The 27,606-nt window shown below is 45.2% G+C and overlaps 1 protein-coding gene across 1 annotated transcript in view; it reads right to left on the bottom strand.

The window, feature by feature from the left end:
* The window catches only part of ASCC1 (activating signal cointegrator 1 complex subunit 1), a 409,565-nt gene that overhangs the window by 377,265 nt on the left and 4,694 nt on the right, over nucleotides 1–27,606 (bottom strand). Inside the window, exons 2-4 of the mRNA XM_082268081.1 lie at nucleotides 23,116–23,236; nucleotides 22,918–23,017; nucleotides 14,122–14,219 (exon numbers count right to left, since the gene is read on the bottom strand). Of these exons, the coding sequence (XP_082124207.1) occupies nucleotides 14,122–14,219; nucleotides 22,918–23,017; nucleotides 23,116–23,224 (307 nt within the window). The 5' untranslated portion in view covers nucleotides 23,225–23,236. The remainder of the gene's footprint in view (nucleotides 1–14,121; nucleotides 14,220–22,917; nucleotides 23,018–23,115; nucleotides 23,237–27,606) is intronic.

Genomic DNA, 27,606 nt, shown 5'->3' with positions numbered 1-27,606 from the left:
GATTTTCAATAAAGCCTTCTTATTTTCACTTATCTGTTGTTGTACGTTTGGTTCATGGTTCCGTGACAGTATGGTTATGAGTAAGCGATCTAATTCGTGAAACGCGTTAACCCGGCACGTCTGTTATGTGCATTGTACTGTCTGTCTGCTGTACCGAAGAAGAATAAAGGAGTTTTGATTGTTTTCATCTTACTTTTCCTGAGTGCGGTCTACTTTCTTGGATTTTCTATTGCTTGGACGGCGGATCTGACCAGCACCAGCTATTGAACTGACACCTGAGCGGCTCTGCTCTTTGTTGTTATTTGTCTCCGGAAAAGGAAGGGGCCATCCCCAAACCGTTCCCACAAAGTTGAGAGCATGAAATTGTCCAAAACTAAGGGGCCAAGTCCAAAACTCTGAAAAACTGGATTTTTGACTTACCGTAAAATCCATTTCTCTGATGTTCATTGACGGGCACAGCTCCTGAGAATCTTGACCGGTGGGTTATACTGCCCCCTACAGGAGTAGGACACTAGGCAGAAAAAAAGGCTCGACTATGACTATGGGCACTCCCAGGAGGTATACTCCCCCTCTCTGCCATAGGTACTAGTGAACAGGCCTTTTCAAAGAACCACCTTATCTTTGTGGATCACCAAGTAAGGGGTGCGACAAGACAACGTCGCCAATTCCGAACTGACCCAGGCAAACCTCTATCCTTCAGCACCTGGCTTTCAACAGCCAAGCTGTCAAAGCCAGCGATTGTAAAGCAGGATGGAAGATCGGTCCTTGGGACAACAGATCCTCCCCGAGAGGCAGCCTCCAAGGGACATCGGTTACAAGCCGCACCAGGTCAGCGTACCAAGACCGGTGAGGCCAGTCCGGGGGCCACTAGAATGAACGAAATCCTTTCTGCCTCAATCCTGCGCAAGAGTCTCGGCAGAAGCTTGAGCAGAGGGAAAACGTAAATCAGACAATACTGGCTCCACAAGGCCACCAACACGTCTCTGGCGTCCGCTAGAGGATCCCATGACAGTGCTACAAACCTTTGCACCTTCCTTTTGAGCAGAAACGCCAACAGATCCACCCCGGGGACTGATAAAACACATCCAGATGAAAGGAATCACTCCCCTTGGTCCAACACCTGCCGACTGAGATAATCCGCCTGCCAATTTTCCGGCCCTGTATGGCAGAGAGGGCCGGAACTAAGCATTCTGCCCACCATAGAATGCCGGCTACCTCCAGAGCTGCCAACACACATCTTGGTTCACCCTAATAATAGACATAAACCATGGCTGTGGCATTGTATTATTGGATTCGCTCGCTCAATTCACAGCCAACAGCTCTGGTGGACATTCCTGCAGTCAGCATGCCAATTGCACGCTCCCTCAAAACTTACGACATCTGTGGCATTGTGCTGTGTGATAAAACTGCCTATTTTACAGTGGCCTTTTATTGTGGCCAGCCTAAGGCACACCTGTGCAATAATCATGCTGTCTAATCAGCATCTTGATATGCCACACCTGTGAGGTGGATGGATTATCTCGGCAAAGGAGAAGTGCTCACTAACACAGATTTAGCCAGATTTGTGAACAATATTTGAGAGAAATAGGCCTTTTGTGTACATAGAAAAAGTCTTAGATCTTTGAGTTCAGTTCATGAAAAATGTGGGCAAAAACAAAAGTGTTGCCTTTATAATTTTGTTCAGTGCAGGTCCTTACCCGTGACAAGGCAGAAAAAAAAGTATCTATAGCAGAGAGGGGAACTATACCTCCTGGGACTGCCCTAGTGTCCTACACCTGTAGAAGGCAGTATAACCCACTGGTCAAATTTTTCAGGAGCTGTGTCCCTCAATGAATGAAAGAGAAAACAACCGCATACGATAATCCCCCGTCCACCAAATGATTTGGACCAGTGCAAGAAGCAAGATCCATAAAGACATGGATGAGCGAGTTTGAGGTGGAGGAACTTGACTTGTCAGAACAGAGTCTTGACCATAGCCTGATAGAACACCTTTGGGACGAATTAGACATGAGATTGCGAGCCAGCCCTTCTCTCCAACATCAGTGTCTGACCTCACAAATGCGCTTCTGGAAGAATCGTCAAACATACCCATAGACACACTCCTAAACCTTGTGGACAGCCTTCCCAGAAGAGTTGAAGCTGTTATAGCTGCAAAGGGTGGGCCAACTCAATATTGAACCCTACGGACTAAGACTAGGATGCCATTAAAGCTCATGTGGGTGTAAAGGTAGGTGTCCCAATACTTTTGGCAATATAGTGTATGTTGCTATAGATACTGCAAGCACAGGAGAATTGCCTACTATTGTAAACATAGCTGGGACAAGGCTAGGAGCTCTTTTAGCTCTGATTTCTTCTTCTTTTATTAAACTCATTCTTTATTTAATTCCCGCCTGTGTGAGAAACAGCATGGTACGTTATCAAAGTCTAACCAAACGCAGAGTCTCTTGGCAACAATATGAGCTCTGCAACCAGTGAGGTGTGAAAGAAAAATATAATAATGCTTTCTTAACGAACACAGAGTTAAAAGGGCCATCTTATCTTTCCTTTTAGATGATATACATAGTTCCATGTTTAGCGTGTTGTTTAAAACTCCCCCCGTTATATTTATATTTACCCCCATCATAAAAATGTAAGAAGAATTTAGGCATTTGCAATATATCCTGCAGTTCATTTTCATTTTCTGCAGTTCTACACACCACATAAATTGCTTTATAAACATAATTTCAAAAAAAGTGGTAATAAATTGCAGAAATACCAAGGTAGAACCAAAATTCAATAGCAGAAAAAAGGAGTTAACAGCCGACAGAGTAATGTTTGATTGCAGTTTGCCATCTGCTGGTAAAACAAAGTAATACATTTTTTTCTGCTCAAAAATCCACTCACAATACTGTACAAGTATATTAGAAGTATTATAAATATTATGTAGCACCATCCTTTGCTGTTGGCACTGCACATTATAAATGTGGCAAAGGTTAGAACATACAGTTATTTAGCAAAATGTAGTAATAGCAAGAAACAACAGGAAAGAGGACCTTGCCCTTCCAAGTTTATATTCTTTGGCAGGGGTCACCAAACCTTTTAAATAGGACAAACTGTGGCCAATAGGAGTAAAAAAAAAAAAAAAAGGAAATGCCACAGCGGCAGAGGTAAAAAATGCCCCTTCATCAGAAGGGAGTAAAAAACAAAACAGATAAATAAAAATGCCCTGACATCAGTGAAAGTAAAAAAATAACCGAGTGGTCTGAATGGTGCTCCAACATTAATGCCCCATGAGTGGGAATTTGACATTTTCCTCACCATAGGAGTTCAGTGGGACTGTGTGTAGGCTCCATTTACAGCACCGCTCCTCAGGATGACATCACATGTGGGACTAAACAGGCACCATCAAGAAAGAGACTACTCTCTCCATAGTTGTCAGGTACCACCGAAGTGCTGAGAGGGCTGCCTTTGCAGCTGAGTGCAAAGCACCCCTGAAGGTTATAACAGTAGATGCTATGCCCAAAGAAGCACTCTACTGTCTAATATTTGGGTCCCGAGAAAGTCTATTATCTCCCCCACGAAGGGCTTGCAAATGTGGCATCTGGTTTTTCCTCAAGTACCAAAAAGCATAGGTTGACAGCTATGGAAGGCTGAAGTGCTAAGGTGATGTACAACGGATGATGGTCGGACAAGCAGGATGCACTACAGGGTAGGTGTCCCTCAGAAGTACCAGGCGATACTTGGCAGCAGGGCGAGACAGGAGGCAGGGTCTGGAGCCAGGCCAGTAATTGTGCATAGGAGGTCAGCCAGAAGCAGGGCAGGAAACAGGACCAGGAACAAGATGGGGGTCATAGACAGGAGATCAGGCAGCAGCAGGGTCAGGAGAGCAGGCCAAGGTCATACACGGGTAATCAGACAGCAGCAGAGTCAGTAGAAAAAGCCAGGAGTGAAAGCCAGGGATGGAGACAAGACAGGTCAAAAGGGCATAAAAAAAGAGCACAGGAACACGTTGTCTCAGGAATCGGCAGCAGATGCGGACAGAACTCCTCCACCAGATCCTGCGCTTTTCTGTGCAGCCAGGGAGAGGGTCATGCACCAGTCTCAGCAAAAAAGATGTCTGCGCAGCCACAGCACACATTAGGGCAGCCGACTCCCGCCCTCCTCAGGTCCTCCTCCAGACCTGTCACTTTCTGCTTCCCAGCTCTTAGCCCAGCTTCTTCCAGGCAGCAGTTAAGTGGGTGCACTGTGATATAGGTTTTTGGGACCCTTGACTTCTGATGAAAGGGGGGTAGGGTGCTCTGGACATCTAGTCTTTCAGATACAACCGGCCCTTTAACCACTTTACCACCGGAGGATTTTCCTGCTAAAAGACCAGGGGTTTTTTTGCAACTTTTTACTGCGTGACTTTAACGGACAATTGCGCGGTCGTGCGACGCTGTACCTAAACGAATTTCACGTCCTTTTTTTCCCACAAACAGAGCTTTCTTTTGGTGGTATTTGATCACCTGTGCGATTTTTTGATCACCCGCTATAAACAAAAAAAGAGCATAATTTTTGCAAAAATAACAATATTTTTCACTTTTTTTTTATATGAAATTCCCCCCAAAAAAAAATGTAAAAATCAAAATTTTTTAACATTTTCGGCCAATTTGTTTTACGCTACATATGTTTGGTAAAAAAAAAAAAATCGCAAAAAGCGTATTTTGATTGGTTTGCGCAAATGTTATCGCGTTTACTAACAAAGGGAAAGATTTTTGTCATTTTTGTTTTTTTTTTTTTTTTAACGGCGAGTAATGGTGGCGATCTGCGATTTTTTTTGCGGTACTGCGACATTGCGGCGGACAGATCGGACCCTTGACTGACATTTTTGACACTTTTGGGGTTACCAGTGACATTTCTACAGTAATCAGTGCTATATATATGCACTGTTAATGCAAAAATGACACTGGCAGGGAAGGGATTAACTGTATTGGACAGGGGGGGGTTAAGTGTGTCCTAGGGGCGTGCTTCTAACTGTAGTGGGACATTGCTATTGGTGTAAAAACAAAAATCAACGGTTCTACATAGTAGAACCGTCTGATCTTCATTTTTACACAGGGAGAACTGACAGGCGGCTTGTTTACATAAGCCGCTCTGTCTTTCTCCCGCTGTACCGGCGATCGTAGTGTGACCCGGCGGACATCGGGTCCGCCAGTCACACTCCCGCACTCCTCCGTGAACGAGCCGAGGCGGGCGCGTGCCTCGGCGGGCGCGCGCTCGCCCGCTATTGGCTCTAGAAGGAGTGACAGGCGAGCGACGTAGACCTACGTCACTCTGCCTGGCCGGGGCCGACTGCCGCAGTAAATATACTGTGAGCAGTCGGCAAGTGGTTAAGGACAACCATGCTGCAATTTAATTGAGCTGGACACCCCTGCTCTACCTCATTCTGAAGAAACCAAACTACAATGTATTTCATAACTCCTGAGATAATAACAGTACCACCAGGATAAGGACATATTTACCAGTATTCATTAATTAGCACAATTTTAAGGTCAAACTATGCTATGTTAGAAGGTACTGAAGGCAACTGGACACATTTCCCCTCCTAGGTGGAATAGCCATTCAATATCCCTCATATTTGGATTCATTTATATGTAATCTCATGCTGGAAAATAATATATAAGTTACTAGAAGGTAACCTGTCGAGATTTCAAGATATTAATGCCAATAGAAAACTATCTGTGGGAGGGCCACTACATGATCATAACCATGGTGACATCTCATCAGCCACTCCACAGACATCTTGATTGGTCAGATGATTTCGCTCCACACCCTCCTCATGGACTTGAAAAGAGAGAGCCAGTAATCCATCTTATGCTCATTGATTGGACTGTACAAGTATAAACATTTGATATGTTTTCTATTGTGAATAAAATATGGGTTTATGATATTTGCAAATCATTGCATTCTGTCTTTAAGTAGATTTTACACAGTATCCCACTTTGTTTGGAATTGGGATGGTAATAACAAAAACGTATGCTGGATTTTATTGACTAAATTTTATATGAACATTGAATCACCTTGATCGTCAGACCAACTGAGGTTGACATTATTTTATTGACATAGATATTTTATGGATATTATATACTATATATTTTTTAAAACTTTAAGGGCATACTGTACTGTATATCACTATATTGTTTATATCAGATATTTATGTTAAACTTTTTATTGTTCTTTTGAATACTAGCCCTGAAGAAGGGGGGAGGCTCTTCCCCCAAAAAGCACTGGCTTTATTTAATGAGCTTAAAGCGTTCGTTACCCTAAAAAAAAATAATAATAAAAGGATCCTGTTACTTTAAAGCATGTTATACAGGACAGTGCTTGTGATGTATAATTTGGCCCCCTGTATAACCTAAAATACATGGCTTATCCTGCCTGGTTCTGCCATTCCCACTGTAAACTTACCATGGTTTATCATGGCTGCGGAGCCCTGACACTGTGGTCAGTTTACGTGTGCCTCCATCATATGCTGCTATCTGCAGTTCTCCTCTGTCCTCTCTCCCCTCCCTCCCTGCCTGTCAGTTCTGAGTTAGTGCCCGCCCCCTCCCCTCCTGCTGCTGAAATTACATTTAAAGTTTCACACTATCCTCTATGGAGGATAATGTTTAATGTTTAATAATGCTCGGTGCCCCAATGTCTGTCCTTAAAAAAAATAAGCCGTTATATACCTTATTTCAGAGCGCAACTCGGCGCTAACGTGACCGGCTGAATCTCTCCTCTTCTCCTCCTGAGGGGGATTCTTGGCCCCATCCACCGTGGCTGTCAGGTGGAGAGAGGCGGCTGGTCACGCTCTAAATTAAGGGATATAGCGGCAATTTTTTTACAAAGCACCCACACACTGGGGCACCTAGCATTCCTAAACAGAGAGGATGGTATGAATTCAACCATTTTAACCAATAAACACCTTCAACCGCTTGCCGACCACCGCACGACTATTTACGTCGGCAGTCAGCCCCTCACAGGCAAAGCGACGTAGGGCTACGTCGCTAGCCTGTGAGGGTCTAGGGAGCGAGCGCGCGCCGCCGGAGCCGCGCTCCCGAGCGGTCACGGACCCCCCCCGCGTGTGTGCCCGGCGGACCCGATGTCCACCGGTCACTCGCGATCATCCATTAGAGCAGGAGAAAGGCAGGCGGCTAATGTAAACAAGCCGCCTGTCATTCTCCCCTGTGTAAGAATAGTGATCATACGGTTTTACTATGTAGGACCGTTGATCACTGTTCCTACACCTCAAGTCACAGCCAATCACAGTTAGAATCACGCCCCTAGGGACACACATAACCCCTCCCTCTCAAAAAAAAGTTAACCCCTTCACTGCAAGTGTCATTTTACAGTAACAGTGCATATGTATAGCACTGATTACTGTAGTAATGTCACTGGTAACCCCAAAAGTGTCAAAAATGTCAGTCAAGGGTCCGATCTGTCCTCCGCAATGTCGCAGTACCGCAAAAAAAAAAAAACGCAGATCGCCGCCATTACGCATTAAAAAAAAAAACAACAAAAATGACAAAAATCTTTCCCTTAGTTAGTAAACGCAATAACTTTTGCGCAAACCAATCAAAATACGCTTATTGCGATTTTTTTTACCAAACATATGTAGCATAAAACAAATTGGCCGAAAATGTTAAAAAATTTTGATTTTTACATTTTTTTGTGAAAAAAAAAAAAATTTGAAAAATATTGTTATATTTGCAAAATTGACGCTCTTTTTTTGTTTATAGCGCAAAAAGTAAAAATCGCACAGGTGATCAAATACCACCAAAAGAAAGCTCTGTTTGTGGGAAAAAAGGGAGGTCAAATTCGTTTAGGTACAGCGTCGCACGACCGTGCAATTGTCCGTTAAAGTCAGGCAGTGCCGAATCGCAAAATCGGCCCTGGTCAGGAAGGACGTAAAATCTTCCGGGGCTTAAGTGGTTAAAAAGACCTTTAAGTGATATTTATTTTTGTACTAGCCACTTCTCAGGACCCAACCAAAGGTTTGTCTGCTGAGAGATCCTTTTGTCACGATCAGAGATGTAGTGTCCTAGGACAAGAACAAGGTTCACATGAACTATACTTTTATCAAAAAACAGCTTATTTGAGGCACAATTTATATCCATCAGAACCAATTTTCACTTCTACTTGTCCAGTGCTATCACAAACACACCAGTTATAGTGGAAGTTGGAAGATATTGTGTATCTATGTAGAGTGGTTTGGTAGAAGCACAGTTCGTGTCAATGGCAATACTGAATTTAGTCATAATAGTAAGAATACAGTACAAAGAAAATGGAGAATTTATATGGATAGCTGAGACGGAAGGGCAACAGATTACTGCAAACTTGACAAACAAAATGAGAAAAAAAAAAGTGGCGCCTAAAGGAAGGGAGGGAATGACTGGATAAAAAGAACAGCACTAAGCTGGGAGGATGTCAACTCTATTAACTTGCTTGTTACCAGGGCTGTGATTATGGCTCATTATAGATCTCTGCTCAAGTATTCAGAAGTATTTCACAGGAATTCAGCCATGTTTCATTGGGATTTAAGTGTGTACTTACTGTGTACAGAGAAAACTTTCCAAAGGGCCCCGATCACTGGAGCCGGAGTCAGGAATAAGAGTATATACAGTGCCTTGAAATTTTCCACATTTTGTCATACGACAACCAAAAACGTAAATGTATTTTATTGGGATTTTATGTGATAGACCAACACAAAGTGACACATAATTGTGAAGTGGAAGAAAAATGATAAATAGTTTTTAACATTTTTTCAAATAAATAAGTGAAAAGTGTGGCGTTCATTTGTATTCACCTCCCTGAGTCAATACTTTGTAGAACCACATTTGGCTGCAATTACAGCTGCAAGTCTTTTTGGGTATGTCTCTACCCGCTTTACACATCTAGAGAGTGACATTTTTGCCCATTCTTCTTTGCAAAACAACTCAAGCTCTATCAGATTGGATGGAGAGCGTCTGTGAACAGCAATTTTCAAGTCTTGCCACAGACTCTCAATTGGATTTAGGTCTGGACTTTGACTGGGTCATTCTAATACATGAATATGCTTTGATCTCAACCATTCCATTGTAGCTCTGGCTGTATGTTTAGGGTCGTTGTCCTGCTGGAAGGTGAACCTCTTCCACAGTCTCAATTCTTTTGCAGACTCTAACAGGTTTTCTTCTAAGTTTGCCCTGTATTTGGCTCCATTTATCTTCCCATCAACTCTGATCAGCTACCCTGTCCCTTCTGGAGAAAAGCATCCCCACAACATGATGCTGCCACCACCATGTTTCACAGTGGGGATGGTATGTTCACGGTGATGTGCAGAGTTGGTTTTCTGCCACACATAGCATTTTGCTTTTAAAGCGGAGTTCCGGCGACCAAAAATTTCAATGAAAATACCTCCGGGACAGTCAGGGCTAGTACATTCCACAATGGATAGCCTCTGATCTGTCCCGGTTTGCACTTACCTGCAAGAAGAAATACTCACTTTTAAAATTTCTTCTCCAGCACTGCCATCTCAGGTGTGGGCAGCTTGAAGCCAGCGCAATCCTCTTATGCGTTCTCTTCCGTCCTCTTCGGTCCCGCGATGCACTGCGTCGGCCCCGCCGTCACTTCCGGGGCCGCAGCGTCATCCCTGCACAGCTTCTGGGCATGCCCAGAAGCTGTTTAGCAAGGTATGAAGCGCCTGAACCGGAACTGACGTCGGGGCCGGTGCAGGCGCATTGATTCCTGGGAGCGATGACGTCCAGCTCCCAGGAATCATTGCAAAGCGGAAGTGAAGGCGCGGGCCGCGGCAGGCGAGGGAGAAAGTGGTAGAAAGGTGAGTATATTTTTCTGCAATTACAAGGTAAGTAAAAAAAAAAAAAAAAATCGTAATTATCCATTTCTGTTTCAGGTGACCTATAGCAAGCGGATGGCCCAAAATCAACTATGTCGATTTTGGGGCCGGAACTCCGCTTTAAGCCAAAAAGTTAAATTTTGGTCTCATCTGACCAGAGCACCTTATTCCACATGTTTGCTGTGTCCCCCACATGGCTTCTCGCAAATTGCGGGACCCCTTATTGCTTTCTTTCAACAATGGCTTTCTTCTTGCCACTCTTCCATAAAGGCCAGATTTGTGAAGTGCACGACTAATAGTTGTCCTGTGGACAGATTCTCCCACCTGAGCTGTGGATCTCTGCAGCTCCTCCAGAGTTACCATGGGCCTCTTGGCTGCTTCTCTGATTAACCACTTATGGATCAAGCCTATTTCTGACACGTTGTTTACAATTTAAAATCAGTATTTTTTGCTGGAAAATTACTTAGAACCCCCAAATATTATATATATATATATTTTTAGCAAAGACTCTGTAGAATAAAATGGCAGTCATTGCAATATTTTATGTCACACGGTATTTGCACTGCAGTCTTTCAAATCCCTTTTTTTGCAAAAAAATTCACTGAATTTAAAAAAACCTAATCAGTAAAGTTAGCTTAATTTTTTTGTATATTGTGAAAGATGATGTCACACCGAGTGAATAGATACCCAACATGTTACAATTAAATTGCGTACAATCGTGGAATGGCGACAAACTACGGTACCTAGAAATCTCTGTTGGCGATGCTTTAAACATTTTTTACAGTTACCAGTTAGGAATTACAGATGAGGTATTTTGCTAAAATTATTTCTCTTGCTCTGGTGTTCGAGGTGATACCTCACATGTGTGATTTGAACACCATTTACATTTGCAGGCGCGACTTACGTATGCATTTTCTTTGGGCGCTTTATAAAAAAAAATGTTTTCCTATTTATTTTATTTTTTTTTCACTGTTCCTTTTAAAAAAAATCTGATCACTTTTATTGCTGTCACAAGGAATGTAAACATCGGGTACTCTATATCTAGGGATCGGAGGTCTAAAAGACCCCAAATCCCTCCTTTGCATCTAAAAGTATTCAAACGCCAAAATCTGCATTTTTGAATACTGTCAATTTTTTTAAAACCGCCGCCATTGGCAGCTGAGTAAACTGGAAGTTACGCCGCTTTCGGGTTACTTCGTCGGAGACCCGATCTAAGCCAGATCCAGCTTTGTTCAGGACTCCGACCAGCCGGTGGATATGTCGGATGGTCGCTCGAGTCTCCAGATGGGAGACCCAGGCAGAGTGGCGGAAGGCTGCGGGAGGGGGGACATTCCCTTTCCCTCCTTATGATAATGGTCAGTTGTTATCAGAAAGCTGACTGCCGGCAATTCTTATCTACTCTACATACATGGTACAACTGCAAATCTACCAAGACACGGCCATCCACCTAAACTGACAGGCCAGGTAATGAGAGCATTAACCACTTCCCGCAAACCGACATACCTGAACGTCAGCTTGAAGAAGTGGTTGTACCGGGGTGATGCCTGCAGCTAGAGGCATCACCCCAATACAAATTTAAAAAACATTTTTTATTAAATTAAAATGTATTTAATCATTTGTCCTGTTTTAAATCATTAGAGTGGTTGTAAAGGCAGAAGGTTATATACTTTAATACATTCTCTCCATTAAAGTGTAAGTAAAGGCAAAACCTAGCTAACGCTAAACCTACTCTCAGCCACATTCTAAGCCTAATCTATCTAGCCCTGTAAAGATAAAATCACTATACCCTCCTGTTCTGCAGCCGCTCCGGTCCGGTTCCAGAATGAGCTGTCAGCGGTGGCTTCGGTGTGTAGGAGAGGCCGCTGACAACGGAAGCCCCATAGTAACTCTATGGGTGAAGTCACTTCCCAGGCATTTCCCAGCTGGTATTGGCTTTCTCCTGCACACAGAGAGTCCCTCTGGAGACAAGACCAGTTCAACTGCAGAACAGGTAAGTATAGGGCAAGGCAGATTAGGCTTAGAATGTGACTTAGAGTTAGTTAGGTTTTTGCCTTTACTTCCACTTTAAGGGCAAAAACCTTCTTTTTTCAGTTTCACACACAGCCCCCCCCCCCCCCTAAATATTTATCAGAGCCCGATTTCCATACAGTGTTGTGCCCAAGAGCGTCTCTCTCCTCTCTCTCTTTTTCTTAACTGGTCATGGAGGCAACATTAGGATCCAATGACTCCTGCTGCAGCCAGTCACAGCCTGTGAGTAGAGAACCGGGGGCTGGGCCGAGTCACGCCATGTGTGTTAATGGACACACCAATCAAGCTTGGGATTGAGCCCGTATGAGTGCCCCAATAGGGGGGAGGAGTCAGGACCTCTAGCAGGGGACCCTAGAAGAGAATGATCAGGGCAGTTTTGTGCAAAACCACTGCACAGAGCAGGTAATTATGACTTGTTTATTAATTAATTTATTTTTTTAAATACCTTCACAATCACTTTGAAATTAGAATTCTAGTGCAAAGAACGGCAAAGTTATTAACAAATTTAAAAAGGCATTTTTTTCAATTTTGCACATGTTTTGTTGCAACCCAAAAATATACACAAAGACAAGCAATAACATTTTAAAAAGTGTGAAATTAGGCAAAAAAATAATAGCTAAGGGGAGAAGGAGAAAAAAGAGTTAGTTAGAACTAAGTAGGGTTGAAGTGTCACTAAACTGATTTTTTTTTAAGTTTTAGATAGAGTGGAAAGGGATTATAACACCTGTCAGTTTTTATTGCGGTCTCCCCCCTGTTAGGGAGCTTCACGCTCTCTATTTTTCCTGTTTACCATTATCATGGAAAGTGAAAGTAAAAGAAAATTCTGGGTTTACATCAGAACAAGAATAGAGGGGAAATCTTCCAATAGGGATACTTGTTCTGATGACCCTGGTGATATGCCGGTGTAACGTGAGCAAACCATACTTTGTGAAAATTCCATACCCACGTCACTTCCTGTCAGAAACAGCTGAGCAGTGTAGCAGTGCGCATGCTCACAGCTCCGGTTACGTCATTGAACAGCTGATGAGCTTAGCATTGCGCATGCTCGGAGGGTATGGAATGTTCACGGTAGTGTGTTATAACGTTACACCGCCTCAGCTGTTGCGGCGGTTACATTAAAACAGCTCTGCTGCAATATGAGTCATCTCCGCTCCTACCCCTGCCATTTCCCTGATCTCGGCTAGTAAATGTAAAAGCAGCGGCGGGTGTATGAAATCTAAATCACGGAGATGTCGGCTCCGTGATCCGCTTTTACAATTAGTACCCAAGATCAGGGAAGTGACAGGGGTAGGAGCGCAGATGACTCATGTTGCAGCGGAGATGTTTTAATGTGGTGATGCGGTGTAACGTTATAACACACTACCGTGAACATTCCATACCCTCCGAGCATGTGCACTAGTAAGCTTCTCAGCTGTTCATTGACGTAGGTGCTGACGTAGGTGCACCGGAAGTGACGAGGGTATGGAATTTTTATGGGTATGGTTTTTTCACAGAACACCGGGATTCCCTCATTTCTGAAGAATTTTCTGTTGCTTCCTGTTTTGGCCATGGGACATTTGTACAATCCCACAAAATAATAATTTGCTAGATTGAAACACATTTATTTACAACCAAAACAAAATAAATGGGAATATAACAGTAATTTTGTTGAATCCTATTTCTCAATTAGGTCCCATGCACACTGGGCGTTTAGACCTGGTGCATGGGGCTCTGGGAATTAAGTTTTGAGTAGAGGACACAGGTTCGCCATCCAGCCTCGCTACAGGACCCCTGTCAAACTCTATGAGTGCCTGACAGCTGCTGAGGCTGGAGGGGGTTGAACAGTGCACCTAGCGAGATGTAAGTTTAGGACAGTATGCACCCAGGGATGAATGCCCAGAACGCAAAGGGCAATTACCTAGGGCAGTCCTCTAAACTGACAACCACCCAGGCATTTTTTATTTGCATAACTCCCCCCAAGAGTCAGCATGCTGTTTTATGCATGCATTAGTTTTTATGCTGCATTAGGGCTATAGGCTCTTGAGATGAGTACAGAGGCAGGGTGCTGTGATGTTTTCAGGAAATAATGTACAGCAACCTGTCAGACCCTCCAATCAACCACAAAATGAATGCATGTCATGAAAACAAAAAGGATTTATATTAACAATTTAATTAGCACATCGATGGTCATTCGGGGTGGATGTAGAGAATGCAAAATAGAAGCAGAGTAACGTTCAAAAACAACAAATGGAATTCAAAACTGAACTTTAATTTCCTCTTACCAATTTCTCCTTCCATTCCTTGCCTTGGAATGCTGATAGATGTGCGTGTGTCTGATTCAATGTTTCTCTTAGTCTCTCCTTTCTTACCTATAATGTACCTAAAGCACAATAACAGCAGTACAACATAAGAATAAACCCTCTGGAAAGGCAATTACATTCATGAATTGCAAATTAATGTGTATGCATATACAGTGAAAGCACTACTTAAAGCACCATACTTAGCATCATTAGCAAAACAGACTTTATTTATTCAATGTAATGTGTGGCGTGACATGCATTAAGATTGTGCTTATTCCAAGTAGAAAGATACATATGTGTCTAGTGGAAGAAAGATAGTGATTGAACAAGGTTTTCTGACTATTATTATCAAATCAATTAATGTCAGCAGGCACACAGACATAGATTAACATCTCATGTCTAAATGGATTTTAATAAATGATGAACCATTCAAATGGCCAAGGCTAAAGAAGCTAATAACTATAGTGGTCCATTACATGCAATACATGGCCATGATAACTGTATATGTACATTCAAAATGATACTTTATGCAAGCCTAGTTAAAAACGATATGCAAAATCCAGCTGATATCTGCTCTTCTTGCATTCTTTAGATATCTGTTATTGGACCATATCTCACTGTATTTTGTTAAAAAGAATACTTTTAAAAAAACTTAATAAAAAATACTTGTTTAAAAAAAATATGGTGAAAAAAAGTACTGACTGAACTACTCTAGTGCTAAGAAAGTACTACACTCAGTACAAACATAAAAACACAATCCTCAGGTAATCAATAACTAACCAACAACCATTAAATAATAAAGAGCTAGGCAGTCAATTAAACACAGTCATACTGTGAAAACAATAATCAGTTTGTAATTGTAGTCACTGCATGACCACATAACACTGTACAGCTAGATCCTTTAAATGTTTACATTTATTTAAATCCAACAATAAAATGTAATAGATTGAAGCTTATCAGTCCCTTTATTTGGTGGCTGCATTTGTTTTTTCCCTTAATTTTGTCCTGGTGATCCTGTCCTTGGTTGACAACACTTAATCACCATTCTGTATCTACAGAGAAGTAGCATTGCCACCATAGCACAGGACTACAAACCGCTCCCATTGTTATCTTTTCCATAATGGATGTGATGGAATTCTGTAACTAACCTATAAGAGCACCAGCACAAGTAAAGAGCATGGTAAGTAATCAGCTTACATGATTTCTAGCAGGATTAACTAGTAGGTTTTGCACTTTATGAACAGATATAATAAAATGCCTTAAATTTTACAGTATCTTGTTAAAGAGAAGTATGTTTTTGTTTTTTTTTTTAAATCATACTTACCTAGGTGAATGCAGCATTGGTCCGTTGCTGCATCTGCCCCCCACCGGCTCTAAGACTGAGAACTGAGAGATCATTTACCGCTGCTCGCTCAGTTCTCAGTGCTCCATGAGCAGAGAGCCGTGACTGTTATGGTGGCCATACACTATATGAAAAATCGGCCGAAATTTGATTTTTCGCCCAGGTAATGGGCACAAATTGGTTGTGACGTTTTTGAGCTAAAAAAAAAACACAAGTACTGTACAAGATTGGAAATTTTCTGCCAAACGAACGATAAATTAAAAGGTTAATGTGTTTCTCGTTCAAACTGTTTGCACTAGGTAGATGTGAAAAAACGAACAAAAAACTGATTCATTTATGTCCATTGAACGATTTATCGGTCATTACATGATGGCACAATCGTCTGCTCTTTTACGGCCAAGTGTTTATTTTTCGAAAATGAGTTTGAACGATTTTCCATATAGTGTACGGCCAGAATTAGTCACCGGCTCTCTGCTCTGCTCCCCCACCGCCACCGTCACTGGAGCACTGAGCTGTGGAAGAGGTGGGAGCAGCTTGCTCAGGCTCCCAATGACCCGCTGAGAGGCTGAGCCAGGTGCCAGTCCAAGCTCCTGGGTTGATCTTGATTATATGGTCGAGATCTTCAGCCCGCTGTTTGCTGAAAACAGGTCACAGGAGTGCAGACTGAACTGCTCTCAGATCCCCATTGGAAGACACATTGACCCTGTGTCGTACGCGTAGGGGAGGGGCCCGGATGATATCTCAGCCAAATCTTGGAAGAAAAGGAGCAGCACACAGAGGATCTCCATTCCCACCAGATTGCTATCATATTTAATCATTAGGGATTGCTATTAAAGATGTTATATGCTTGGTGCACTTGAAGCACCAGCTGAATGTGAGTACAATACTGCTTTTTTTAATGAATTCACTTTAAAAAGATATACGCACTATTGGAGTCCCCCACTTACTTTCATGTGACATCGCATGGTAATGTGAGGGACATCAACCAAAGTAAAACCCTCTCCTGGGAGGCTGACATACCACCGACTCCGGGAAAGGCGACCCTGAGAGGGTAAATTGCGCTATATGACCTGGCTTAGCTGCTAGGTCACAGGAGTGAAGGTGAGGACCCAGACACACAGGGTGTTGCGGTGGAGGTCATCACAGAGGCTGTTGCTGGATGCACTGTTTAATGGACTACATATGGAAGTCTGTGGGAAGTGCGATATCCAGCACTGGAAATTAGCACCTGGCACTTTTTGCACCACCTATTCTAATTTTATTTTAATACGTTTATACACTTGGATATTTTCACTTATATTTTATCAGTTATTTAAAACTTTTATATAATCACTTATTTATTGTTGATCGTATTGGCACGTTATGCATTTTATATCCGATTGATTGCCACTACATTAATATTGAATGCACTTTATTTATTGCCACTACATTATTGAATGCACTTTATTTATGCAATAATTTACTAATCTTATACTCAGTGATTGTATTGTGCACATATATACAAATATTGTCATGGTCTTACCTTCTTGCTGTTCTCCTTCGTTTGACATGTGCTGGCGGCCATCTTGGTTTCTGGGTTTCTTGTAGCCTCCTACTCTGCGGCTCCTCCTTCCCACTGGGAGGAGCTGGATGCCTAGCTCATATATATAGGAGGTCTGTGGCTTCAGTTCCTTGCTTGGTCCTCCTGTGTTCACATGCTTCTAAGACTGCTGCTGCTTCTGGTTCCTGATTCTGGCTTCGTCTGACTACCCTGCTGGTTCCTGATCCTGGCTTCGTCTGTCTACCCTGCTGGTTCCTGATCCCGGCTTCGTCTGACTACCCTCCTGGTTCCTGACCTCTGGCTTTGCAAGGACTCTGCCTCGGTTTCGCCATCCGTTTGGACTTTTGCTTTACAGCTTGATTTTCAATAAAGCCTTCTTATTTTCACTTATCTGTTGTTGTACGTTTGGTTCATGGTTCCGTGACATTAGGACCAAGCCATGAATTCTGACGGTACAGGGCCATCCTCGCTACCCACGCTGGTTGCCAGACTTGATCAGCAGGATCACCTGTTGGGTCGGTTCGCCGTGGCGTTGCAAACCCTGCTTGAACGCACGGCTCATTTCGCTCCCGCTGCCGATGGGTCGGTTGTCGCTCCTGGGCCCGCTCCTACTGCCGCTCCGGTTGTTGCGCCAGAGTCTACCCCGACACCTGTTGTTGCGCCTGCGGTGTTTCGGGGTATGACCGGTTCTGCCCCCCTTCCACAGGCGTTGCAAACCCTGCTTGAACGCACGGCTCATTTCGCTCCCGCTGCCGATGGGTCGGTTGTCGCTCCTGGGCCCGCTCCTACTGCCGCTCCGGTTGTTGTGCCAGAGTCTACCCCGACACCTGTTGTTGCGCCTGCGGTGTTTCGGGGTATGACCGGTTCTGCCCCCCTTCCACAGCGCTTTGGGGGAGAGCCAACTCAGTGCCGAGGTTTCCTTAACCAGGTGGGCATTTATTTCGAGTTGCTGCCACATGCCTTTCCTACTGAGAGATCAAAGGTGGGCTTCTTAATTTCGCTGCTCTCGGACAAGGCCTTGGCCTGGGCCAGCCCTTTATGGGAGAACAACAATCCGGTGGTTGCCGAGTTTTCCGGTTTTGTTGCTTCTCTTCGGAGGGTATTCGATGTGCCGGCTCGTGCTGCCTCTGCTGCGAAGCTCCTTATGTCCATCAGACAGGGTTCACGATCCGTAGCTGAATACGCCATTGAGTTTCGTACCCTGGCAGCAGAGGTGGGCTGGAATAATGAGGCTCTGGTCGCTGCTTTCTCTCATGGTCTCTCGGATGCCTTGAAGGATGAGGTTGCAGCTAAGGACCTACCAGTGGAGCTCGAGTCTCTTATTTCTTTCCTGATTTTGATTGACACCAGACTCAGGGAGAGACCTTCCTTTAAGGAGAGTCTGCGGAGGCCTCCTAACAGATTGGCGCCTACCTTTGCTGTCCCACCCGTGCCTCCCTCTCCTCCCACGCCTCCTGGGGATGACTTGGCTGGGGATGAACCCATGCAGCTGGGCTTTGCTCGCCTGTCCGAGGGGGAGAGGGTACTCCGGAGACGCGAGGGCCGATGCATGTACTGTGGTCTCGGTGGGCATTTTCGGTTGGCATGTCCGAACCGTCCGGGAAACGCTCGCACCTGAGATCCTGTCGGGGGCAGATCTTGGGTGGAGTCTCCTCGTCCCCGGTTTCCCGTGTTGACAAACCACTGATCACTGTTGTCCTCTCCTGGGTCGGGGGCTCAGTGACGACCCAGGCGTTGGTGGACTCTGGTGCTGGGGGTTTGTTCATTGATAGTGTGTTCGCTGCCGCCAATTCCATTCCTCTGCAGGCCTGAGGTTCTCCACTGGCTCTTGAGGCGATAGACGGCAGACCCCTTCTGCCGCCACACGTGACTCATGAGACCCTTCCAGTGGGGATAGCCATTGGTGCCGTTCACAGAGAGTCGGTCTGCTTCCAGGTTATTTCGTCTCCACACTACTCGGTGGTCTTGGGGTACCCCTGGCTCCAGAAGCATAATCCGACTTTCGATTGGAGATCGGCCGAGATCCTCTCGTGGTCACCACAGTGTGGGCTAGTTGCATCCATGGGCCTGTCAAGTTGCTGTGTACTTCCTCGGGCTCTCTGTTGCCTCCTGAATACGAGGAGTACCGGGATGTATTCGATAAGGTGCGCGCGGTTGCCCTACCTCCGCACCGCCCATACGATTGTGCCATCGAGTTACAACCTGGTGCCGTTCCTCCTCGTGGCAAGGTCTATCCACTGTCGGTAGCGGAGAATGAGGCCATGGAGGAGTACGTGAAGGAGGCGCTTTCACACGGACACATTCGCAAATCCTCGTCCCCGGCAGGGGCTGGATTTTTCTTTGTGAAAAAGAAGGGCGGTGAGTTGAGGCCTTGCATCGATTACAGGGGTCTCAATCGCATCACGATCAAGAACGCTTACCCGATACCCTTGATTTCCGAGCTGTTCGATCGCCTTAAAGGGACCACGGTCTTTACCAAACTCGACCTGAGGGCGGCATATAACCTCGTAAGGATCAAGGCGGGCGATGAGTGGAAGACCGCGTTTAACACCAGGACCGGTCATTATGAATCCTTGGTTATGCCCTTTGGGTTGTGCAATGCGCCCGCAGTCTTTCAGGAATTCATCAACGATGTTTTCCGTGACCTGTTGCAGCAGTGTGTGGTGGTCTATTTGGATGACATCTTGGTATATTCTGAATCCATGGAGACCCACATTCTGGATGTCAGACGAGTGTTGCAACGGTTACGAGAGAACAAGCTGTTCGGTAAGCTTGAGAAATGCGAATTTCACCGATCCCAGGTAACCTTCTTAGGTTACATCATTTCCGCTGAGGGGTTCTCCATGGATCCTGAGAAGGTTTCGGCTGTCTTACAGTGGCCCCAGCCCAGTGGTCTTCGCTCCCTGCAGCGCTTTTTGGGCTTCGCCAATTATTATCGGAAGTTCATCAGGGACTTTTCCATGCTAGCCAAGCCTCTCACGGATCTGACCAGGAAGGGCAGTAATTCCCAGGTCTGGCCGCTCGAGGCCATCCAAGCTTTTGAGGCTCTAAAGTCCGCCTTTGTGTCGGCTCCGATTCTGTCGCATCCCAACCCTGGGTTGCCCTTTGTCCTCGAGGTGGACGCGTCTGAGACGGGAGTAGGCGCCCTTCTGTCTCAGCGTAGAACACCAGAGGGTCCTCTGCTTCCTTGTGGGTTTTACTCCCGGAAACTGTCTTCCGCGGAGTGCAACTATCAGATTGGTGACAGGGAGTTATTGGCCATCGTGCAGGCCCTTAAAGAATGGAGGCACTTGCTCGAGGGTTCGGTGGTTCCGGTCCTCATCCTGACAGACCACAAGAATCTGACCTACCTTTCTGAGGCCAAGAGATTGACACCACGTCAGGCCAGATGGGCTCTGTTCTTGTCACGTTTTAATTACGTGGTCTCCTACCTACCCGGTTCCAAGAACATCAGGGCGGATGCCTTATCACGGCAGTACTCCGACCTGTCCAGGGAGGAGTCGATTCCGACTTCGGTCATACCTCCGAATCAGATCCTGGCCGCCATTCGCACCAGCCTGACCTCTCCCCTGGGTGAGCAGATTTTGGCGGCTCAATCTGGTGCTCCCTCTGGGAGACCCAACGGCAGATGTTTTGTGCCTGAGGAGTTGCGCACTCGGTTGTTGCGAACCTACCATAACTCCAAGACCGCGGGGCATCCTGGAAAGAATCAGCTGTCCTGGGCTGTTTCACGTCTGTTCTGGTGGCCTTCCCTACGTTCCGACATCGCCGCATATGTAGCGGCATGCTCCGTTTGTGCCCAGAGTAAGTCCCCTCGGCACCTTCCGTTGGGCCTTCTGCAACCCATAGCCACCGGGGAGCGCCCATGGTCACACCTGGGGATGGATTTCATTGTGGACCTCCCTGCATCCCGAGGTCATACGGTCATTCTCATGATTGTGGATCGGTTTTCCAAAATGTGCCACTGTGTTCCTCTCAAGAAGTTACCCTCTGCACAGGAGTTGGCCACGATTTTTGCCAGGGAGGTCTTCCGGTTGCACGGTTTGCCCAAGGAGATTGTGTCGGATCGGGGGAGTCAGTTTGTGTCCAGGTTCTGGCGCGCCTTTTGCTCCCAGTTGGGGATTCATCTCTCCTTCTCCTCGGCCTACCACCCTCAGTCCAATGGGGCCGCAGAACGATCCAATCAGGCCTTGGAGCAATTCCTTCGTTGCTATGTCTCCGATCACCAAGACAATTGGGTTGACCTCCTGCCTTGGGCTGAGTTTGCCAGGAACACGGCGGTGAACTCTTCCTCTGGGATGTCTCCCTTCATGGCCAATTATGGGTTCCAACCTGCCGTGTTACCGGAGGTATTCTCTCCCCAGGATATTCCGGCTGTGGAGGATCACCTTTCCGTCCTACCTGCTTCTTGGGTACAGATCCAGAAGTCCCTTGAGGTCTCTGCGCAGCGCCAGAGACTCCAGGCTGATCGCAGACGAGCGCCTGCTCCTTCCTACCAGGCCGGAGACCGTGTATGGTTGTCCACCCGCAACCTCAACCTTCGAGTGCCCACTCCCAAGCTGGCGCCTCGCTTTGTTGGTCCCTTCCGAGTGCTTCGCAGGGTAAACCCGGTAGCCTATGCCCTTGCGCTTCCTCCTGGCATGCGGATCTCCAACGTGTTTCATGTCTCCCTGTTGAAGCCACTGGTGTGTAATCGTTTCACTTCCTCGGTTCCTCGGCCTCGTCCGGTCCAAGTGGGCAATCGTGAGGAGTATGAGGTGAGCAATATCCTGGACTCACGCCTGGTCCGCGGTCGGGTGCAGTTTTTGGTTCATTGGCGTGGTTATGGTCCAGAGGAGCGTTCCTGGGTTCCCTCCGCAGATGTCCATGCTCCTGCCTTGCTCCGTGCCTTCCACGCACGCTTCCCTCAGAAACCGTTCTTTACTCCGCGGAGGAGGGGCCCTTGAGGGGGAGGTACTGTCATGGTCTTACCTTCTTGCTGTTCTCCTTCGTTTGACATGTGCTGGCGGCCATCTTGGATTCTGGGTTTCTTGTAGCCTCCTACTCTGCGGCTCCTCCTTCCCACTGGGAGGAGCTGGATGCCTAGCTCATATATATATAGGAGGTCTGTGGCTTCAGTTCCTTGCTATGTCCTCCTGTGTTCACATGCTTCTAAGACTGCTGCTGCTTCTGGTTCCTGATTCTGGCTTCGTCTGTCTACCCTGCTGGTTCCTGATCCCGGCTTCGTCTGACTACCCTCCTGGTTCCTGACCTCTGGCTTCGCAAGGACTCTGCCTCGGTTTCGCCATCCGTTTGGACTTTTGCTTTACAGCTTGATTTTCAATAAAGCCTTCTTATTTTCACTTATCTGTTGTTGTACGTTTGGTTCATGGTTCCGTGACAAATATATGTTTTTGGAGCACTTTAGATTGCACGGCATTATTTAAATTTATTAAGGTTAACTGAACCTTGTTCAGAGGAAAACGTTTGTATCATCGCTCTGATTTCCAATGGACAAAGGGAAGATCACATGATTGGTCTAAGAGTCGGTTCACACTGAGGCGACACGACTCCTTACTACTTCGGGGGCGACTTGTGCATTACATTGCACCACGACTTCGGATCGACTTGCAGGGACTTCACATAATGGAAGTCTATGCAAGTCGCTCCGAGGTCGCCCGGAAATAGTACAGGACCCTTTTTCTAAGTCAGAGCGACCTGTGTCGATCCTATTAGAACGGGTCCTGTAGAGGTCAATGGACCATGAAGGAGCGCGACATGTCAGGCTGACAAGTCGCGCTAATGTGAACCGGCTCTTAGAGATTTTACAATATGTTGATATTAGCTATTATAAATAAAAATCAATCACTTGCAAGCTTAAAGAGAGGGATGTAATGTAATAAAATGTTAAACTCACTTAAATAGTTGACTAGGTAGATCAATGAAACACTGGTATCCCTTCTCAGTTTCCTCAATGGTGTAATCATCACAGGGCTCATCTATACATTGCTCAGATTCTGTAAAGAAAGAATATGTTCAGAGTGAATCTTGAATAGGTCTACTATACAGAGACTTTTTAGTTCTACAAGTCAATAACAAGTCAAGAATTTGCTACCTATGTAAAAATCCTCCTCCTCCTCATTCTGGTAAACGGTCTCTCGAACAGCGTTCTTTCTGTATATACGTCCGCCAACAGTGATCAAGGTGGGACGCAACACTTCCATGGCTCACGGAGGCTAAGATACAAGAGAAAAAAACATGAACAACTTTAGCATATAAATCCATGGGGGAAAGAAACAAATCATTGGTTGTGCTGCTGACGATGCGCCATCAGCAGCAGAATCATCTGTCTTTGATGGCCCTAAGGGTCTTCATCAAAGACTCTTGAAAGAAGGTTTACATTTTGAAATATGTCATTAACATTAGGAAAAATTGGATCTTTTGTACTTACCAGAAAATCCTTTTCTCTGAGCTTACTGAAGGCCACAGCCCAGTAAGTACTCTTAAATGTAGGGTTAAAGTGGTTGTAAATCCCAGTCATAAAAATATGAGCAAAGCACATATATCTGTAGTGTTTACTTGTCTCTCTCCAAAGCTCTAAGGCCAGCCATACATGGTGGGAATTTCTTTCCTGCGACCACGGGTTGCAGAAAAGAAATCTGCACGATTCCCCGATCAACACAGACAGTGCTGACAGGGGAATTCCTACTGCCGAGCCATTGTCTGCTCCCAGCAAGGGCGTGCGGGGAAAGCCGTCCCCACTGGGAGAAGACACTGATTATTGCTATAGCTGCAATCGTAAGAGAATCCGGCAGGCTGGTTGTACCCAAGTTGATTAACTTGGTACATTCAGCCTGTCCATTAACTATGATTCAAAATATGTATGGCCAGCCTAAGTGTCGTTTCTCTCTGGTGCTTTGTTCCTCTGTTATCAGCCTGAGTCACTTCGGAGAAGTTTTCCTGCCACATAAGATAAAATTTGTGACGGGGAGAAAGATAAGCATGCAGATTGCCTATTCAGAATACAGCTTTGCATGTTCCTTTATTCCTCTGCCTCCTATGTGGAGGGGGGGGGGGTGTCCCGTTCCTCCAATCAGCTCTCACACAGTGTATAAGAGCTCTAACTGCAGCTCTCAACCCCTTCCTCTGTACTCCTTACAGATGCAGGATTTTATCACAATTGTGCTCTTTTGAAGGGTTGTAGACATGAGAAGACTGCAGATAAACAAGTAAAACTTGGTTTCATCTCTGTGTATCATCTGAGGGTATTCATTTCACTGGGTATTTGAGAGGGTTTACAACCATTTTAAAAGCGTCACCTCCAGCAGTAGGACGATAGGGATGCCCCAAAGCAGTGAACATTGAGGGGTGGGAAAACACCAGTAGGTACAAGCACAAAACAAAACCCCCAGAAGATAAGAAAAAAAAATTCAAACTGCAGCTTGCAAAACTTTAAGGAGCCGCCTTACAGACTTGGTACACAGAAGTTTGATGACAAAATACCCAGGACATGCTAACTGCCTTAGTGGAATAGGCTCCAACAGGAAATGGAGGAGACTGACCCATAATAGCTTGCGTCTAAATGAAAGTCCACCCAATCCATCTTAAAAAGGTAGCCGAGGAAGCAGGCCAACCCTTTCTGCGTAACTTCAGTGGCCACAAAGAAAGAATCAGTCTTATGGAATGAAGCCGTAGTCGATATATCCTTACCTCCCCCAATCACATCCAGAAAACGAAGCAAGTTCTCTTTAGGATGAATCGGTCAAGGACATAAGGACAGAAAGACAGTATCCCCATTATGATGAAAGGGAGACACCACCTTGGGCAGAAAAGAAGGATGAGGACATAGAACCACCTTATTCTTGTGAAAAACTAAATACAGGGTATTTGGCTGCAAGCTCCAAGAATCTGCACGCAGAGGTGATGGCAACCAAAAAGGAAGACTTTTGTGAAAGAGTCGAAAAGGAAAGAGTCCACGTATTCTCAAAAGGGGGCTTTTAAACCATGGAATGCACCAAGTTCAGGTCCCATTGTGACATTGAAGGGCAAAATGGAGGAGCAAAATGTCAAATGCCTTGAATGAAGCTCATTCAAAGAAGACCACCAGGCAAGCTGAAATTGATCGCCCCTGTGACGGAAGTCACTTTGGGCAGGAGGCTCATGGAAACAAGCTTACCTTTGAAAGCTCTGGAAATCCATTTTACAGCTCCCCCGTGTAAGTCACCCCGTGTCTATTAGGGGCACAGGGCAACCGTGAACCCCAGTAGGGTATTTCCTAACCAAACTCCAAGTAAAACCACACCAGACTCAAATTTTTGTTTTACCTCTATTATCCTGGGTTCTCTATGTGTGGTTTGTGTTAAAAGTTGAAGGGGCTCATTTAATTGGGACAGTAATATTTATCAACAATATCCCACAAGAAATATATGAAGATACCCAATTCCACCTTTCAGACTGCTAGAACACTGTAGGAGTGTCTCATAGACCATTGCTTGATAGTTTGAGGTGGGGGGGTTGTTAAGTGTTTATTCTGAAGTGGCTGTATCCCACTGTTTTCTGTCTGCCTTAGGAGCAAACTATTGTGGGATGTATATGCTTATGTGCGTTTCACAAGCAGGTGGCGCTGGTTTCCTCAGAGCTGTAGGAGACACGCTGGAGCTGCAGACCATGGATGTCTACTGGGAATAGGATCAGATGCACCTGGAGGATGGGTCCGCCCTATTCTTAAGGAGGGATATACCACTATTGGAACTTTCCTAATCTTATTACTGTTCTGTCAGCATCAACAGAGCCTCCATACATACTGGGCTGGTTCCCAACACCCACAACCAAGTGGCTATTGCTCTGGCAAGTGACTCCACATACAATTACAGGCTATGCCTGTCTGTGTTGGACACTCCAAGAGATCCATCCCGGATGAGTCCGGTCCCAGAGACTGCTCTACTTGCCTAGTCTAAGACTGTATTCAGGCTATTATCCATTCACCGGTGGTGGTTACTAAGTTTTCAAGCCTATAATACTATACTATCAGTGCAAGTATAGAAACTGGTTACTGCATACATCCCTATTGCTGTTACCTTGATTTTATCCATGTATCTTTTTTATCTCATGAGTGTGTGGTTCTTTTCATTTGTAACAATGACACCTTCACAATTAATAAAGTTTTTTGCACTAATACACCCAGATGTCCATAGTTGACTTCTTTTGAGGAGACCCTTTCTTCCTCCCCTTTTGTGTTGTATTAGTATGCTTGTCAACGGACAGCAGCAGGTGGTTTACCTGACTGCAAGGGTGATTAGGGAGTAAGCTGTACAGTCCAATAAGATCTGTCTTTGTGTGAGCAACCCTTGGGTTTTTTCTACTCAGGACATGCCTTGCCATGGTCAACCAAAGAAGTTGAGTGCACGTGCTCAGCGTCATATCCACAGGTTGTCTTGGGAAATAGACGTTTGAGTGCTGCCAGCATTGCTGCAGAGGTTGAAGGGGTGGGGGGGGGTCAGCCTGTCAGTGCTCAGACCATATGCCGCACACTGCATCAAATTGGTCTGCATGGCTGTCGTCTCAGAAGGAAGCCTTCTAAAGATGATGCACAAGAAATCCCGCAAACAGTTTGCTGAAGACAAGCATACTAAGGACATGGATTACTGGAACCATGTCCTGTGGTCTGATGAGACTTATTGAAACTTATTTGATTTAGATGGTGTCAAGCGTGTGTGGTGGCAACCAGGCGAGGTGTACAAAGACAAGTGTGTCTTCCCCTACAATCAAGCATGGTGATGGGAGTGTCATGGTCTGGGGCTGCATGAGTGCTGCTGCCACTGGAGAGCTACAGTTGATTGAGGGAACCATGAATGCCAACATGTACTTTGACATACTGAAGCAGAGCATGATCCCCCTCCCTTCAGAGACTTGGCCGCAGGGCAGTATTCCAACATGATAACGACCCCAAACATCTCCAAGATGACCACTGCCTTGCTAAAGAAGCTGAGGGTAAAGGTGATGGACTGGCGAGGCATGTCTCCAGACCTAAACCCTATTGAGCATCTGTGGCGCATCCTCAAGCAGGAGAGAGTGCAAGGTCTCTAACATTCACCAGCTCTGTGATGTTGTCATGGAGGAGTGGAAGAGGACTCCAGTGGCAACTTGTGAAGCTCTGGTGAACTCCATGCCCAAGAGGGTTAAGGCAGTGCTGGAAAATAATGGAGGCAAAATATTGACACTTTGGGCCCAATTTGGATATTTTAACTTAGGGGTGTACTCACTTTTGTTGCCAGCGGTTTAGACATTATTGGCTGTGTGTTGTGTTATTTTGAGGGGTCAGCAAATGTACACTGTTATACAAGCTGTACACTCACTACTTTACATTGTAGCAAAGTGTAATTTCTTCAGTGTTGTCATATGAAATGATATAATAAAATATTTACAAAAATGTGAGGGGTGTACTCACTTTTGTGAGATACTGTGTATATGTGTGTATATATATATATATATATATATATATATATATATATATATATATATATATATATATATATATATATATATACACACACACACACACACACAGTATATATACACACTATATACTAGGGCTCGACAAATGCCA

Source organism: Pelophylax lessonae (genome assembly GCF_965119305.1).
Source record: "Pelophylax lessonae genome assembly, chromosome: 9".
NCBI lineage: Eukaryota > Metazoa > Chordata > Amphibia > Anura > Ranidae > Pelophylax > Pelophylax lessonae.
Note: the sequence above shows the minus strand (reverse complement) of the source record. Positions and strands in the feature narration are given on the sequence as shown.